General features: G+C 41.4%; 1 protein-coding gene and 1 long non-coding RNA gene across 17 annotated transcripts in view; both read left to right on the forward strand.

The window, feature by feature from the left end:
* Nucleotides 1-18087, forward strand: part of BRIP1 (BRCA1 interacting DNA helicase 1) — a 215458-nt gene that overhangs the window by 45505 nt on the left and 151866 nt on the right. For all 16 annotated transcript variants that reach the window (XR_014541888.1, XR_014541889.1, XR_014541890.1 and 13 more), the window contains exons 10-14: nucleotides 343-475; nucleotides 991-1145; nucleotides 1245-1410; nucleotides 1819-1959; nucleotides 3298-3459. Coding sequence is in view for 6 of the 16 variants with exons in the window: in XM_083587447.1 (XP_083443573.1) it covers nucleotides 343-475; nucleotides 991-1145; nucleotides 1245-1410; nucleotides 1819-1959; nucleotides 3298-3459 (757 nt within the window). In the remaining 10 variants the exon portion in view is untranslated. The remainder of the gene's footprint in view (nucleotides 1-342; nucleotides 476-990; nucleotides 1146-1244; nucleotides 1411-1818; nucleotides 1960-3297; nucleotides 3460-18087) is intronic.
* Nucleotides 5060-10358, forward strand: LOC310749912. The gene is made up of 2 exons (XR_014541867.1): nucleotides 5060-6982; nucleotides 7381-10358. It is a non-coding gene; the product is annotated as an uncharacterized lncRNA (long non-coding RNA).

Genomic DNA, 18087 nt, shown 5'->3' on the forward strand with positions numbered 1-18087 from the left:
CATGGGAGTAAAAAGGATTGGAGAGGCAGAGTGGTTGCGAGCCCCATCTTGGGGAGTCTGCACATTTTCCTGGTCTTGGTAAGCCATTAGCTTGGTCTACTGTCTTGTGCCAGCCAAGCCCATGTCTTTAAAAGTAGTTCCAGTCTTGTGAAACTACCAGGGTTAGAGCCAAACCAGCCTCCTGGAGCAGGCGCTACATGACACGGATGCTACCCCTGAGGAGGCCCTTCTATTTGTGTGCATTAAAGCATTTGATTACTTCTGTAGTGTGTGTAGAATGGAAGGTCTAATGCACAAATGTTCACAAAAAATCTGCTTCTTCTGGGTTTTATTTATTTACAGTTGGTTGAGGGAAACTATTGGTCAGCTTGTGGAGAGAAATTATGAGACCTCTAGTAAGGTTTGGAGTGGAAAACAAATGGTGGCGTTCCTGCATGATATGGGAATAACCAACGCCACGTTTCCCATCTTACAGGTAGGGATGTGTAATAATTCATATTTTTTCTCTCTTGTGTGTGGGTGTTGAAGGTCTCTATTCCCAGTATAGCAGCAAACCATAGTTGGGCCATTTTGTCTGAATCCAGGAAACTATGATACCATGCAGTCTAAATTAATAATCGTTTAATATTCCTGAGAACTGCAGACCAGGTGAAGCATTTATCATCTTGCTTTATCTTCGGGAATGTGTTCGTTTGCTTCTTCAGGTATTTTTTTAAATTAAAACTGTAAAGGTTTTTAAAATTGAACTTCAATATTGAGCAACAGTTTGAGCAACTCTTGATTTCTTGAGTTTCTGCCTGCTGAAGATTCTGTTCTTTAGCATGACTGTTACAAAGCTTTATAGCCATTTATTGTTGTAGGTGAACCTTTTCCAACCTGGTGCCCTCCAGCTGTTGTTAGATTCCAAAGCATTTGGAGATAACCAGATTGGGAGGAAGCTGGAGTTTGGCTTGCTTACTGTGTTAATTTATTGTTTTTGGTCTTCTGCAGAAACATTTTGCTGCTGTTCTTGAAAAGGAGGAAAAAGTAAACCTGTTCAATGGAGGAGAAGAGCTTGTTTCGGTTCCAATTATAAGCCCTTCGACTCAGATTATGCTGAAGGGGTTATTCATGGTCCTGGGGTATCTTTTTAAAGAGAATCACAGGTCAGTGAGGCTCTGAAAGCAATCCTTTCCCCCAGCTGTTAATATTTCAAACATGCAAATTGTAGGTATTTTTCAGGGTTTTATGTCATTTTTGTTTAGGTTTGCTGATGACTACAGAGTTGCATTGCAGCAAGCCTATGTTTGGACTAATGAAAATCCAGTTGATACTCCAGATGAGAATGGTTTCTTTGCACGATCAAAAAGAAGATCCCGACAAAAAACAGCAGTGCATACGCTCAGTTTCTGGTGCTTGAATCCGGCTGTGGTAAGACAGTTTTGGGTGTGTGCATGCGGGAGAGAACCTAGGGACAAGTAACAGGGAGTTTACCTTATACCAGGTCAGATTATTTGCCCATCTGGTCCAGGATTGCTTTTTTGGTAATGGTTCTCCTGTGCCTCCCAACAGAGAAGGATCTCCTGATCCTTTTAGCTGGAGATTCTGGGAACTGAGCCTGGAACCTTCTGGGACTGGAACTCTGGGACTCAGGTTCAACTTCCTACTTAGCCACTAAGCTCCTTGGGTGATCTTGGGCAAGTCACTGTCTCTCAACCTCCCTCACAGGGTCATTGTGAGGATAAAATGTGGGAAGGGAGAGAAACCGTATACACTGTCTTGAACTCACTGGGGGGAAAGTTAGGATATAAATGTAATAAATAAAATTCTTCTCTCAAGGCCTTCTCAGACATGTGTGGCAATGTTAGATCAGTTGTGTTGACCTCAGGAACGCTCTCTCCGATGGACTCCTTTTCTTCTGAGCTTGGTGTGAAGTTTTCCATTCAACTTGAAGCAAACCATGTTATTAGGAATTCCCAGGTATGTTCATTGCATCTGGGCTTGGGTTCAGCCTTATGTTAATATGCTGTAGGGACCATGCTGTATGTAGTTTACTTGGGGCATTCCATATGATGTATACACTTTGCCTGGTTCCCATACAAGAGTTTCTTTACTCTTCCTCACCATGCAAAATGTTGTTCCTGTTTGGTTAGCGCAAGCAGTGTGACAACTGCATCAGGTTCTCAGTTGTGAGGAATTGTTGAGCCAAAAATTGAATGCTCACTAATATCCGAAACACTGGCATTCACATTTTGACTGTACTGTATCAACATGTTAGTCAAGTCCATTAATTTCAGTGAGTAGAACTAACATTGGAGACAGCACATTGTGGCAGGCACCAAATATGTAATATGATTGCATGTCATACAACAAAGAGTGTTAGATATCAACTGCCAAATATTAAGTACTGGAATAGATTCTTGCCAGATAAATACATATATACATGCGCGCGCACACACACACACACACACACACACACAGGTACGTGTGTGTGTGTGTGTGCATGCAGTGACATAGCTGTGCATTCAGAGAATAGTTGGAGAACAGCCAATATCAATGTTTTCAGAAGCGTGGGTTTTTTTGAGCAAATTTGTTGTCAGCTCTGATGCCCAGTGTACACATGTAGCAGAAAGAGGCAGGTGGGGTTTTTTTGCTGATCCCTCACCCCCTGCACTCCCCTATACCCTCTGAAAAGCTGCCCTGGTGGGTTTTTGGGCCTACAGGAACAGCATGGGAGGTGGTGGGGGGGGCTGCAGCAGAATCAGCAGAAATAATGCAAACACACAAATTTACAGGTCCCCCAGTAGGTAAATCCCATGAGTAGAACTCCACCCACTGGAATAAAATAAGCAAAGTTTTATTTGCTAAAAAGTTATGAGAGTAATAAATCCCAATGCATTTTGTGGAATTTGCACTTTGGGATATATGCTTGGAATACATATTTGAGCATATCTGTTCTTCAGCATTCCCAGTGAACACATAGACACAATTACCAATCTGCCCATCTTCCAGCACCTGTATGTCAAGGGGCAGTCTGAGCAATGAGTCTGACAACCTATTCGCCTGAAAGGAATCGCTGCTTGCTCCAGGCAGGCATGCAGGTAGCTCTGTGCATCGTAAATGTCTTGATTTATTTTGCCATTGGATTTTAAAAGTAAACATTTCCAATAATCCTACTTGCCCTGATCAGTTTTGTCTCAGTCTCTTAAATCCATGGCCACAAGTTTTCCCCACAGTGCAGTTCCATCCTGCAGTCTCATAATGGAATGTATTTTGTTGCCGTTATGTATGTCAGCAATGAAATGTTTCCCCCAACAGGTGTGGGTTGGTACTGTTGGAGCTGGCCCTAAAGGCAGGTCATTATGTGCTACATTCCAGCACGCTGAGACCTTTGATTTCCAGGATGAAGTTGGGGAGCTTCTGCTCTCCGTTTGTCAGACCATCGGCCAAGGGGTTTTGTGCTTTGTGCCATCTTACAAGGTGAGATGCCAATCGAACATTTTCAATCTTCTTTCAAGCTACATGGGGGTTATATCAGTTATTTGTATATGTGTGCCAACACATCCACACATCAAGGGTGTGGTGGCCAGTTTCATAGAATCATAGAATTGTAAGGGACCCTAAGGGTGATCGGTGCAGGAATCACAGCTAAAGAATCCCTGACAGATGGCCATCCAACCTCTGTTTAAAAACCTCCTGCGAAGGAGAGCCCACCACCTTCCTAGGTAGTCCATTCTCCTGTCAGACAACTCTTACCATCAGCAAGTTATTGCCAGAGGTTGTCACATAAGAATAAAGCAGGCCATCCCTTATCCCTTACAACAAAGATAAACATTATTTTAAAATACGTACAATCAATCAATAAAACATAGTAAAGCAGCAACCAAAACCACACCTCAGCCCACAGTAGGAACAGTTTAAGCGGCCTAGCAAAGTCCTAAGATCTTTGCCTGGTGCTGAAATATGTGCTAGGCAAGATTATTTGGGGAAGGGCATTCCATAGCTAGAACGATACCACCGAAATTAACCTTCCCTCAGTAGGTACCTGCTGCATCTTTTCCCTAGTGGGGGATCTGAAGAAAGTCATTTGTGAAAAAGATGTGGAAGGGTTCATATGGAGATAGGTGGTCCTTCGGGTACCCTAGTCTCAAGCAACAAAGGTCTTCCAAGCTTAAGAAGTCATACAATGAATTGGGCTTGGAAACAGATGGGGATCCAGTGAAGCTGGCAAACCAGCAGCATGAGGGAGCTTCTTCATAAGAGGCACAGGCAGTCACTAGCATTTTGTATTCCTCTCTCAGTGTGCTTTGTGTTCATATTTTGAATGGGCTATAATGGTTTGTATTCTTCTACTTTATAGTTTGATGGTCCTGGGGAGCCCATAGGTTTCTTCTTCTTTTAATTCCATGTTGTAAGCTTAAAAAAAAACCCCACGCCATTCTCCACCCCTTTTCTTTTAACCCAACTTGTTCCTAAACCTGGGAAGAGATTTGAAATGCTAATAACTGAGCCAGTCTTCTTTGTTTTGCCTTTGTTAAATTTTTGTGATGTTCAAACACTTCTTGCAAGATGTCGGGAAATTCCCAGGGACAGGATTTGAGAAGCTCTGGCTTCAACTGATGACTGATGATATTTCATGCTAGAAGTACCATGATGGTGCTTTTAATAATGATGAGTTGTATCTAATGTTAGGCATACTCAGAGCACACCCACTGAAAGTGAGGAACCTCACTAACCTTGGCCCTTTAAATTTAATGAGTCTACTCTATGGTTAACATTAGATACAATCTAGTACGTGTAATGAATTATCTGATAATTATATTTGGTTTCTGATATCTGGCCAGCAATGTTAGCATTGGTTTCTCCTCAACAGCTGCTTCTGCTTTCCTTGTTGGAAGAATTGAAACATTCTTCACGTAAACCCAGAAACATTTTGCACATGAGCATTAATTCTGTGAAGTTATTTCATGTTTCCTTTTGAATTTTTGAGTGGTTCTGTCTGTGATCATTTGGAGCTCACACCATGCCAACTTGAAAGGAACTGGTGTTTTTAAGGACTCTTAGTCCCTCGTTCCATCAAGACCATGCAACAACAAAACACATATCAATCACTCAGAGCAGCCAGGATGCAGCCCTCTGACCTCATTTCGGTTCATCACATCAGGTTATGTCAGAGATAGCACTGAAAGAAGCGGTTTAGGAGGCAAAAATACGTTTTCCTGCACTGGCTGGCACTTGTGCCCATATGTGCCTTCTATTTGTGATGCTCTAGAATATTTTTGCTAATATTTGGGATTCTGGAAAAAATGTAACAAAATAAATTATGGAAATGCAGATAAAAAGGATAAAAGGTTTGTCCTGCATGTTTTCCAGTTCCTAATGTTTGCTTGGTGTCAAGATGCTACACATTCTTAATTTTGCCTGCTCTCTAGGGACAGCAGTAATCAAAGGAGGTCTTGCAGTTACTGAAAATAACCAATAGGTGACCACATTGGACTGTGAAACCAACTGCTAAGGAAAAAAGGAGTCCACTTGAATATGTGACTCCTTTCACATTAATACTTGCCAGAGCCATGTGTGCAGACATGCAAACATAACACGTCTCATAAAATACCTTGCATTTATCTGACGCCTCTGAATTTGAGCCTGGGATCTGTTCCAGGTTTTTTTGCATTCACACTAGTCGCTTTAAATCTGCATGACTACATTTCAACAACATTTCAATTGTAAATAGTCCAATAACAATAACATCATTTATACCATGCTGTATTCTCCTGCTTGAATCATATAATTGGTGGTGCTGATAGCTGATTCCCATAATTACAACACATTCACTCTAATGCAGGGCTTTCCATTCTAGTACCTTCTCATTAGTTTTGGACTACAGCTACTATCATCTCTGGCCATTGGTTATACTGGCTGGGGCTGATGGGAGTTGCTGTCAAAAAAATGGTGGGCATCAGGTTGGGAAAGGCTGCTATACTGGTAGACAAATGGCTGTGAATGAACTGCTTTGCAGCTATTGTCTGCTGAAGATTAGGGCCAGGTGACCAGGAAAATATGCAACTAGTTGTTAACCAGAGTAGCACAGTACAGGGGAGGGAATTTTATTGAAGAGCTGCAGGAAGAGAAAGAATTGTGGTTGAGGGATGAGTTGCCTTGTGGCATACATCCCCTACCCCACCCCCAATCCTATTTCCACTCTCCCATTCCAGGATACTCCATGGTTTTTTTAAGGGCCCTTCCCAGATGAAAGTGACTGGAGTGTATATGTGCAAATAATTAGAATGCTACAGAGCACTTTTTTCTTGGATATTAATATTTTCCTTTGCCTCCCAATTCTTCATCCAGCACTAACCACTATGCAACACTAGCACCACACAATGCCTGTTGTAGATAAGCAACCTGTTCCTTGTTGGCTTGTGCCTTCCACCTTTTAAAACACCTCAGTAGCTGCAGATTTCCCCATGGAAGTAAGGATGCTTAGATCAAAAGGCAAGTGTTTTCTTCTTTGTCATTGAAATCTCCACTTTCTTCACTTTGTCCCCCTCCTCCCTTTGTGGAGTCCATTTGAGCAGATATAGGACAAAAGGAAAGCGACAACATAGAAACCTTCCTTAATCCATAGGAGAGAACTCCTCTGGGCACAGGAGCAATTACATGGCTCCACCCTCAGGGAGCAAAGAGAGGGAAAGGAAGCCACTCAAGTGCACCATCCCTGCGAGAGCCCACAGGTGCATCAGCAGCTCCTTGTGGACCCTGGTATCAAAAGGCTGCTGAGAGGTCTAAAACAATACACCTGCACACCTGGGATTTGTTGCTGAACCCAGGCCATAATTGTATTGAGCTCTCTGGCTCCAAGTCCGTTTGGAAAAGGATGCAGAGTTTCTAGGCAGATTCGGAGCAGCTTTGCTGTGCTACCTATTCAGCTACTTTCCCTTAAAAGAATGTGTGTGTTTGAAAGTTTCAATAAACAGCTAAGAGTGTGCACCATTGCGTAATAGTAATAATAATAATAATAATAATAATAATAATAATAATAATAATAATAATAATTTATTTGTACCTCGCCCATCTGGCTGGGCCTCCCCAGCCACTCCGGGCGGCTTCCACAGAGACCAAAAATACACTGAAATGTCACACATTAAAAACTTCCCTGAACAGGACTGCCTTCAGATGTCTTCTGAATGTCAGGTAGTTGTTTATCGCTTTGACATCTGATGGGAGGGCGTTCCACATGGTGGGCGCCACTACCGAGAAGGCCCTCTGCCTGGTTCCCTGTAGCTTTGCTTCTCGCAATGAGGGAGCCGCCAGAAGGCTCTCGGCGCTGGACCTCAGCATCCGGGCAGAACAATGGGGGTGGAGACACTCCTTCAGGTATACTGGGCCAAGGCCGTTTAGATGGATATCTAGAGAGAACCAGGAAGGAGTAGTAAGTGGAATGATAGGTGAGAGTTATACATTCAAATTCCCACTCTGCCACATGGCTCACTGGACGATGCTGGGCTAGTCAGTGGTAGGGAATATGCCTGTTCAGTCTCTGGTATCTCCAGGTAGGGCTTGCCAGTCAGTGTTGTCAGTACTGAGCTAAATGGAGTAATTGGTCTGACTTAAGTCTATGACACGTTCCTCTGCACCTTGCAGAGTTGTTGCAAAGATTTTTTTAAAAAGATGGATGAGAATTCTGGCTTGCCCCTTGAGCTAAACGGATGAAGGGTGGAATAAAAATGTAATAAAACTTAACAAATTTATTTTGAATATGTATTGATTCTGCAGTTTGTGGCACCTACTCCTGCACTTGTGCAACTTAGGAGCCAAGTCACTAAGTAGTCAGTCCTGTGGTCCTTGCCTGTGGTGGGCAGGAAATGTAACTGGCCAACTAAGCTGGGAAGCTCTTGAAAACTAGGAAGCGAATCAGGGTCCTTTCAGGGTGTTGAAGTGCCTCAGAGAAATGTGTTGGCAGATGGACTAGGTTAGACTAGATTTATAGTTCCTTTTTAATTCTGCTTTTCTGTCCGAAAGCTCACACCATACCTGCTTGGAGAGTTAAAAACAGCCGTTAGACAATCAATCAATAACACAAACAGCATAAGAGTAGATTCAGGTAGGTAGCCGTGTTGGTCTGATGCAGTCGAAATAAATTGAAAAATTAATTGTCCAGTAGCACCTTAGAGACCAACTAAGTTTGCTCTGGGTATAAGCTTTCATGCACTTCTTCAGATACACACTTCTTCAGATACACAGCATAAGAGTAAAGCAATTAGAAAGAGCAATAGATAAAACAGAATCTTAAAACAGCAGACCTAAGAACCAAGGACTGAATAATGGAAGAAAAACACATTGAAAAACAAAACAAAAAACAGTTTTCAGTATGTATTTGAATGCTAAAGAGATGGGACCCTGTAGATCTCAGAGGATCTCTCAGTATTCTCTAGTTTCAGTACTGTGGTGCCACCATATATGACATCAGGTATGCAGTGTGTTAAGTGCAACTTGGGGAAAATGGTTTTGTGGACAAGGAGGTTCCTTGCTGTGCTTCATTAGCCCTGCAGGCTGGAGGTTCCCCACTACTGGCTTACAGCCTCGACCCATTCCTGAAAGTACCACGGCCTGACATGTGGCTTTCCTATTCAATATTAGGAGTATGAGTTTTGTATTTATAGCTGCATATTCTGATTTGCTTAAACTTGTGCTTAATGTTAACCACATGAGTGCAGCATAGCAAGCTGTTAGTCTCTGTCTGCTGCACCCCAAGGGTATCAAACAGTGATTTATTATCTTTTATAGCAATTTTTTAGAGAGAGAAAGAGAAGGGTTGAGAGAGATTAAATGAGCTCAAGGCTCCTCTCTCTCGGGATGGGGGGTAAGGGCTAAGCAAGCAGATGATAAGCCACAATAGTTAAGAAAGGAATGTACTAAAATCTTTTTTTAAAAGAAAAGAGGGTTTTTAAAAGATCCACAACTGTCAGGTTGTACACAGTGCTAGGTTATATAACCACCTATTTATTACGAACTGATAGCTTTGTCATTTTCCCTTCCCAGGCTTTGATATTGATTACTGCATTCATTTACGTCTAGAATTTAGTAAGAGAGCCTCCCAAGTCTCTGCAGTCTCTGTCTAGTCCTGAGCATACAAAATCCCATTTTTGATGGCTACGGCAATAAATAACATGCATAAAACCGTGCAATAGTGCTTTTGCATTTTTATATGGATGGATTCCCTCCCTTTTTTTCCAGAAAGAGTGACCAGATCTTGACTGTTTCACCTATTTAAATTATACTGTCTCTCCCCCAACCCAATAGCAGCTTTTTAATAACACTTGCTTCAAAAGCTCTGCAAGTCTTCAAAACAGCTTTTATGTGCACGTATATAGATATGAACTTTAATTTCTACTATTTTAAAAATTGTGGCGAGAGACGGGATTCTGAAGGTTGAATGCATTACAGCAGGAGGGGAGACTGATGTTAGTAATAAAAACACTTCTAGTAAAATCGGTAGCAACCCCTGCAAGCACACCCTATAAAGGGGAATATCAGAAAGTGAAAAGATTACTCAGAAATCTAAGGTGCTTTTAAACAAGATTAAGATAAGGGTCATTAGGGTGCCTGTCGCCGACCTGTCTGCATTTAAATGCATCCTGCCTAGTGTCTGTATCTTGGAATGATTCATTCAATATGTGTCATATCAAAGTCAAAGTTAACCAGCAAGGAGAAAAATGCTAATGCTTATAAATTTCAGGGATGATCCATCACGCTGATGATTGAACTTTCCATGGTGGCTGGTCACAATGTGGTGAAAACATTTCGATGTGATTCATTTTTTTTGTTGCTGCTCAGCATTTAAACCATTCTTGATTAATGTCATTCCTGCTTGGATGTTGATTTGGGCAAGATCCAAAAATATGAAACATTTCTACACATGGATTGCTCTGTTTGCATTTGTGCGTGTGCCAATTTCCCCTTCTGGCTAACTGCTCCTTGTAGTGCGTTGGGTGCTATACCAGATACCCACCCTCTAAGTAGGAGCAGATCCGGAAAGACTCTACTGAATGTTTGTAGCATTGAGTGGTTCTTTAAACAGCCTTGGTATTTGAAATTAGGGATCGGTTTTTATCCAATTTTAGTCATACCCTGAGTAGACCCTTTAAAACCATTTGACATGTCTAACTTAGGACCATTGAATTTTGTTGGGTTGTATCCAGGGCTTTTTTTGAGCTAGAACTCAGTTATGGCACCTCTCAGGTGGGTGCCATTGCCATTATAAGAAAACAAGGGAGGTGTTCACGGCACCTCTTTCTCCAGAAAAATAGCACAGGTTGTATCCAATGTTAGTATGGACCCACTGAATTTAATAGGCATCACTAAATTAGGCCCTTTAATTTCAGTGGGTCTCCTTTGAGTAAATCTTTATTGGCTATCACCCCTGTGGGTCTACTCTAAATAGGATATAACACAGAGAGAGTTGTGTGATGGTGCCAGTTCCTCAAGTTAATTGTTGATATTTTCCCCATGGTGGCGGAATCCAAAACTACATTTTAGGAAAGGGGTAATATTTGAAAATGAGAAAAATAATAATTATGAAATGACTTGGTGGGGTGGCAAGGATCAAAGAAAGGTGGTGAGCGGTTGAGAGTGTTGATTTAAAACATGTGAATAAAATATTTAGCAAAGAGAGAGACTTGATTATACCTGCTGTCTAGGGCAGGCTGCTTTAATTGTTTTGTTTTGGAATCAGTTCTTTCTTTTCTGAGAAGCTAATAAGGTACATCTCACAGATACACTCTGGAATTACGTTTTTAACAAGGCATAAAGGGGGAGGGAGAGTGCACAATATACTTTAATTTCACTTCAGATACAAAAACCGTGCATCTCTGAAGAGCGTTAATACTCTTAAACTGTCAATGTTCTGATCTCACTAAGCCAAATATGGCTTTTGTAAATGATGTAACAGAAGATGGGCCAGAAAGATAAAGAATGGGGGGAAATGATTTCTTGGGCCTGTGCAGGTTTTTCCCGTCCCCCCTCCACACGCCAGGATAAATGTCCAAAAGTACATACGTGCACACATTTGGTGAGAGCCACAAGTGTTCACATCAAAATTCTTCCACACCTAATGAAAATGTTCCAGAACCTCACAGGGATGGCCTCATGTCTGGGGCTCCTAGTGACCTTCTTCAGCTAAGCTAGAAGACAGTGTGAGGTGACAGCAATTCTGCAGAGTGAGGGCAAGTTCTGAGTCGGGGGGGGGGCTGCTTTGGGCTCTTGGGCCCTCTGACATTAGCGGGGGGGGGGCGTTTAGTGAGGCAGGCAACCAAGCTGGGATGGGCACTTGAAATCACATAGGTAGAGTATTTGGGTGGATCAGAGGATCAGTAAGACACACAGAGACTTGGTGAGTGGGGCATTTGTTGTTAACAGCATCTGACATTCTGCCATATTGGGCTGCTTGCTAACAAATGTCTGAAATAACATTGGGGGGCGTTTTGCTAACAAACTACTCACTTTATTGTTTGGCATGGCTCACTCCATTTCAGGCATTGGCACACTGCCTGATTGGATCCAGCATTCGACTTTTCTTCTCTTGGTGCTGACCTTTAAAGCCCTAAACGGCCTCAGCCCAGTATACCTGAAGGAGCGTCTCCACCCCCATCGTTCTGCCCGGACGCTGAGGTCCAGCGCCGAGGGCCTTCTGGCGGTTCCCTCATTGCGAGAAGCAAAGCTACAGGGAACCAGGCAGAGGGCCTTCTCGGTAGTGGCGCCCGCCCTGTGGAACGCCCTTCCAGCAGATGTCAAAGCGATAAACAACTACCTGACATTCAGAAGACATCTTAAGGCAGTCCTGTTCAGGGAAGTTTTTAACATGTGATATTTTAGTGTATATTTGGTTTCTATGGAAGCCACCCAGAGTGGCTGGGGAGGCCCAGCCAGATGGGCGGGGTATAAATAATAATAATAATAATTATTATTATTATTATTATTATTCCCAGTGCATGTTCATTCTTGCAATCTGATCAAGGGACATTATCATCTAGATGTGGAGAGGTTAGCTTGGGCAGAAACGGGCAGGAGAAGGACAAAAATGCTTCTTTTATTTCTCGGGCTTGTAGCTTGTCCCATCATAAGGGTTCATGGTGTGGGTATCACCATACAAAATAACTATCCTGCCCTTGACAACCAGTGATGGCTGTTGCTTATTGGAAATGGTAGGGTACAAGGCAGGGAGCCCAACAGCAGGTGGAGCCAGAGCCAATGACAAGCAGAGCAAACTAATTCTAGTTTTGTTCCCATCTTCCTGCTGAATTCTGCAAGGACAGTCTGAGACTTAAGGAAGAGGAAGCTGATATCAAATTCCACACCTTGGAGTGGTTTGCCAGTAAGAAGACAGGCAGGCAGGCAGGCAGGGGCTGGCTGAGGACAGACTGGGGTTGGTGGAGTGGTGCCTCACATGCCCTCATGAGAAACCCTTCACCTTTGACCACTGAAAGCCACATCTGAAAGAACATCTTGCACAAACTTTTTGAAGAGAGACATTGGTTCCTACCTTGAAGAGTCTCCAGCTGAAGACAATTGCAAGATATCAGATTTCGTGCATACATGTCATGTTTAAAGCATTCCTGCTTGATGGAGCACAGGATCGAAGGAGGCTCTCTTAGGCTGTCTGGGCCCAGTCATTTGGCCCAATAGGTCTTTCAGTTTTGAAAATGGGGGTCTCTCACTTGACTTGCACTGCCAGTTTTTCTTTGGAGAGAGAACATTTCCACAGCTGCATTTTGGGGCTGATTGCGAGTTTTCCAGCAGTACGGCTTTCCATCAGATGAAAAAGTTAACTTTCCTATGGCTTGGTTTCTGCATAAACATTTCCTGCAGATCTGTTTTTGCATATGCTGCTAAGTTCATGAACAAAGAAAACTCAGCCCCTAGTTTTTGCTCCCGTTTTCATTCCTTTTTATTTTATTTCAAACTATTTTGTTCCGTTCCACTCACCCACCATTTACCTTTCATTTACTATCCTGTGCTGCCTCTTTAAAAGCTCGCAGGAACATTTGGGTTCAAAATCAAATCTGCCCCCTTGGTCAGGCATCAGGTACTTCAGTTTGAATTGTGAAAACAATAGATTTCTCTGGTGCAACAAACACCAGAGAAACACCAAACACAAAATATTCATATCCAAATCAATTTTCTCCAATTAGGCCATCTTACTGGATCAATCAAGGGTAAAATTGGCTCCTCCCAAATATCTGGCTAGTGTCTAATAGAGTCCAGATATTTTAAAAGCAATTGTATGAGTACAGTAGAAACCAAGATACCCAAGTCTTGAATGTGGATGGGTGAATGGGTGTACAGACTGAAGGAGCAGTAAATCTGGATTTTAATTTGTTTTTGAAATCGTTTAGAAAGCATTACATTCATTCTGAAAATTTCCTTCAAGATTAAATGTGTGCTGGATTTACATTGTAAAACCATCCTTGTGCGCTTTAAGGTTTACTAAATACCTGGGTAAACATTCAAGTATTTTATTTATTTCATTCAAGTATTTTATTTATCAGGAAAGCGGGTAGGTGGGGGGGGGGAATGAGAGTTTTATGAATTAACATCAATAAATTTACAAAAGAAGGTAGTCTGTTTAGCCAGGCTTGTTTAAAAGCATTAAGATTTGAACACTGGCTGTTAAAGTGAGTCAATGGCAACATCACAAAGTTTAAATGGCAACATCACAAAGTTTAAACAAATGCCAAAAAAACATTTTCCAGAGTACTGGGATTGTAACAATACCATTAATGAGGGCAAAGAGGTTTTAATGCAATTTGCACGTTCTAAAGTTTCAAAAAGAGGGTTTGAGTTAGTGCATTATTAATGCACGGAACATCTGGAACTGTGTAAAAGCCACAGACATTGAGCAAGTGCAGAGTTTCCCCACTAGGCCTGATGCTGACTGATTTCCTCCCTAGTGAGATGGCTTGTTTTTAAGAAGTTTGAGACAGTAAAATGACAATAGCCAGATAAGAGGGAAACATTCCATGGTGTCTGTGTGTGTGTGTATGGGGGGGGGGGGGAGAGAGAGAGAGAGAGAGAGAGAGAGAGAAGAATATGTAAAAAGTGTATTTGTATGACCAGAGTTTGAAATTAAACTTTCCAACTACATGAACATAAGCACACTAGTTCTTATCCTACCCTTCCTTCAAGGAGTTCAAGGTGGTGGATGTGGTTTCTCTTCCTACCTGCTTTATCCTTATAACAACCTTGCGAAGTAGTTTCGGCTGAGAGAAGATTTGAATCCGAATCTTTCCAATCCTAATCAGACACTGTAGCTGCTATAGCACGTAACAGTAGTTGTGGTACTTGATCTTGTGCTGATACAGAACTTGTAAGCAGAGTGTGGCAATTGAGGCCATGTTTAGACAAATCGAGGTTTTAAAATGAAAACGCCCATCATAAACTTTTAACTACTGTTCTCATTGGCAAGAATTAAAAGTGAAGAGGGACTGGAACACAGGCCCTTGCTTTATGCTCTGTGTTTACACTCCTTCATTTATGTTCCTCCTCCTTGAAAGGTTTGTTCATGTGAGTGTTACTAGAGTAGAGCTTTTAAAGTGTCTCTTTCCACTGCAGAATGCTGCTGCTTCTTTGGCGATCCCTCGTAGGCGAGTAAGGTTGTCTTCCATAAACACGGTTTTAACAATGAGTCCGTAAGTGACTGTGGAGGCCAATTCTGGATCCACACGTCCTTCCATAGTGAGGACATTGGTTTCTGGGCGGGAGTTGATCACGGTGTGGATTTGCCAAGTGTGCCTTCCTCTTAGCACGTTTCTCCCTTGCATCCTGAGTTCAAGTGTCTTCAAAGCCCATGACACCTTTGGTAAAGGCTGTTCTCCAATTGGAGCGCTCGCAGGCAAGTGTTTCCCAATTGTTGATGTTTATACTACATTTTTAAAGATTTGCCTTGAGACAGTCTTTAAACCTCTTTTGTTGACCACCAGCATTATGCTTTCCATTTTTAAGTTTGGAATAGAGTAGTTGCTTTGGAAGACGATAATCAGGCATCCGCACAACATGACCAGTCCAACGAAGTTGATGTTGAAGAATCATTGCTTCAACACTGGTGATCTTTGCTTCTTCCAGTACACTGGTATTAGTTTGCCTGTCTTCCCAAGTGATGTGTAAAATTTTGCGGAGACACCGTTGATGGAATCTTTTGAGGAGTTGGAGATGGCCAAGTGGTCCATGTTTCACAAGTATACAGTAAGGTTGGTAGTACAATAGCTTTGTAAACAAGCATTTTGGTTTCCCTGCAAATATTCTGGTCCTCAAACACTCTACACTTCAATCAACAGTATGAAAATGTATTGTTTTTCATACCATACTATAAGCCCGACAAATGGGGGAAGGGTGGTATACAAAGTTAATAAATAATTGGATTATGTACCTCTTGTAAGAATCTGTATAGTGACAAAAAAGAAAAAAAAATCATTGCAACATTACATTGCTCACCCATCCCCCCAGTAAATCAATTGCAAATTATTGCTGTGTTTCCTTTCCTTACCCTTTTCTCTGTTTTCTTTACCTTTGTGTTTTTCCAGAATTGTATGCTATTATATATATTTTTGCCTTCTTTCTCAGATATAAATATGTATCTATGTTCATGCTGAAATTGAATAAGAAAAAAATGAGAAAAGAGAAGCCATTATTATTATTATTTTTATAAAATATTTATTGAGATTTTACAAAAACATAGGTTTACAAAATACAAAAAAGACATATGAAAAGAAAAAGATAAAAAAGAAAACATAGAAAAATACATAAAAAAGGAAAAATAAAAATAAAAATACAAAATACAAAAAACGAATAGGTAAGAAAGAATTAAAAACAAATCCATTTTTTTGTATCTTTAAACTCATTAGCTTGTTTCCTTGACCTCCTCACACCTCCCCTTTTTGTATTCCCATTTACATAATCAAATCAGCAAATCCTTACCCTCTTTCATTTATCTTAACTCTATATCTTAACATATTATAACTCTATATTTTCATCCATTATCAATTCATTTTTGCATATTCTTATTAACTTTGTTGCTAATGCCACTTATTTTCAATCCAACATCATTTTAACATTCATTAATCTTACAGTGTTTCTGCAAATAGTCTTTAAATTTCTTCCAATCTTCTTCCACCGACTCTTCTCCCAGGTCTCGGATTCTGCCAGTCATTTCCGCCAATTCCATATAGTCCATCACCTTCATCTGCCACTCTTCCAGGGTGGGTAAATCTTGTGTCTTCCAATACTTTGCAATAAGAATCCTTGCTGCTGTTGTTGCATACATGAAGAAAGTTCTGTCCTTCTTTGGCACCAATTGGCCGACTATGCCCAGGAGAAAGGCCTCTGGTTTCTTCAGAAAGGTATATTTAAATACCTTTTTCATTTCATTATAGATCATCTCCCAGAAAGCCTTAATCTTTGGGCACGTCCACCAAAGGTGAAAGAATGTACCTTCATTTTCTTTACATTTCCAACATTTGTTATCGGGCAAATGATAGATTTTTGCAAGCTTGACTGGTGTCATGTACCACGAGAAAAGAGAAGCCATTATAACGAATCATAACATAAATAAATAAATACAAAGAAAACAATATATCTAGTTGTTTAGTTCAGTTGGCATCCGTCTGTCTCGAGAGACAATGGAAGAGTGCATAAAACAATACAAAAAGTTAATCTAATTTTAATGGCATGAAACTAAACAGGAGAGAGAATAATGCCTGACGGAAATTAAAAAGTGGTGTACAAAACGTCACCATGTTCCAGACAATGCCCTTGTTTCCAGTAGTTTGGATTTGGGATTCAATCTTCAAGCATCTAGCTATATAGAGTTGTATCTGACTGTGTTTTACTTAGAGTAGATCCACTGAAATTAATAGACCTAAGTTAGTCATAGTCATTAATTTAAAAGGGTCTACACTGAGTAGGATTAATACTGGACGCAGCTCATAGGTTGCTTCTGAATACTAGCTGCTGGAGGCAGCAGGAGGGGAGAGGGCTCGTGTACTTGAACTCAACTTGCTGGTTTCCCACTGGCAACTGTTCGGCCACCGTAAGAACAGGATGCTGGACTAGATGGGCCATTGGCCTGATCCAACAGGCTCTAAATTTTACTCAGAGTAGAGCTATTGAAAGCAATAGGCCCAAGTTAATCAGGTCCATTCTTTTCAGTAGGTGTACTCTGAGTAGGAATAGCATGCTATACAGCCCATAGTATAAAAATTTATATATATACCGGTATATATAAAATCAGAAGATCAGATTAATACAAGAAAAGGTGCAGGGGGTAAGGGAAAAGGAAAGAAAATCACATCAGAAGGAAGAATGGCCAACTATTTTTAGAGCATAAATATTATGAGAACAAAGAAGATAACCGACAGATTTGTAACTATAGCTAAATATAAAGAAAAACAAACAAACTGTTGTTATGAAACGGTGGCCTAAATCCAGCACAATTAGGTATAGATAGAGCAGTTGGTTTAAATGAGCTTAAGGGAACTTAACTTTGTTGGATTTAAACCAATGGCATTGAATTTTTAAACAATTGCAGCGAAATATTTATTTTAATACGTTTTTATTCCCATTTCCCCCATTGGAGCTGAAGGAGACACAGAGTTTCCTCCACCAAACCCCCCTTTTATCCAAACATCAACCCTGTGAGGGAAGGCTAGGCTGAGTTTCTTGCATGGCTGAGTGAGGATTTCAACCTGGGTCTCCCTGAGCTTAGTCTGGCTACCCACTAGCTAGTGGCCTCTCCCATTTATGATTCCTTATGTTCTTTCTTGAAGATATATTGATGGTAGAACACCTGCTTTGCTCGCAGAAGGCCCCAGATTCAATCCCTGGCATCTCCAGGCAGTGCTGGGAGGGTCCTGCAGAGCTGCTGTCAGTCAGTGTAGACAGCACTGAGCTCAATGTCTGACATGGCATAAGGCATCTTGTATTCCTGCAGTTATAGTAGGTAGCCAATGGGAGAAGCTTTGCTTCGCTGCTGGGTCAGCCCCCGACTGCTTCCAGGGGTGGGAGATTAACTGGCCTTGCTGTTTCCATTCCTAACAAATCGAATAAAAATGGTGT

This window comes from Podarcis filfolensis, assembly GCF_964270895.1.
Source record: "Podarcis filfolensis genome assembly, chromosome: 15".
Taxonomy (NCBI): domain Eukaryota; kingdom Metazoa; phylum Chordata; class Lepidosauria; order Squamata; family Lacertidae; genus Podarcis; species Podarcis filfolensis.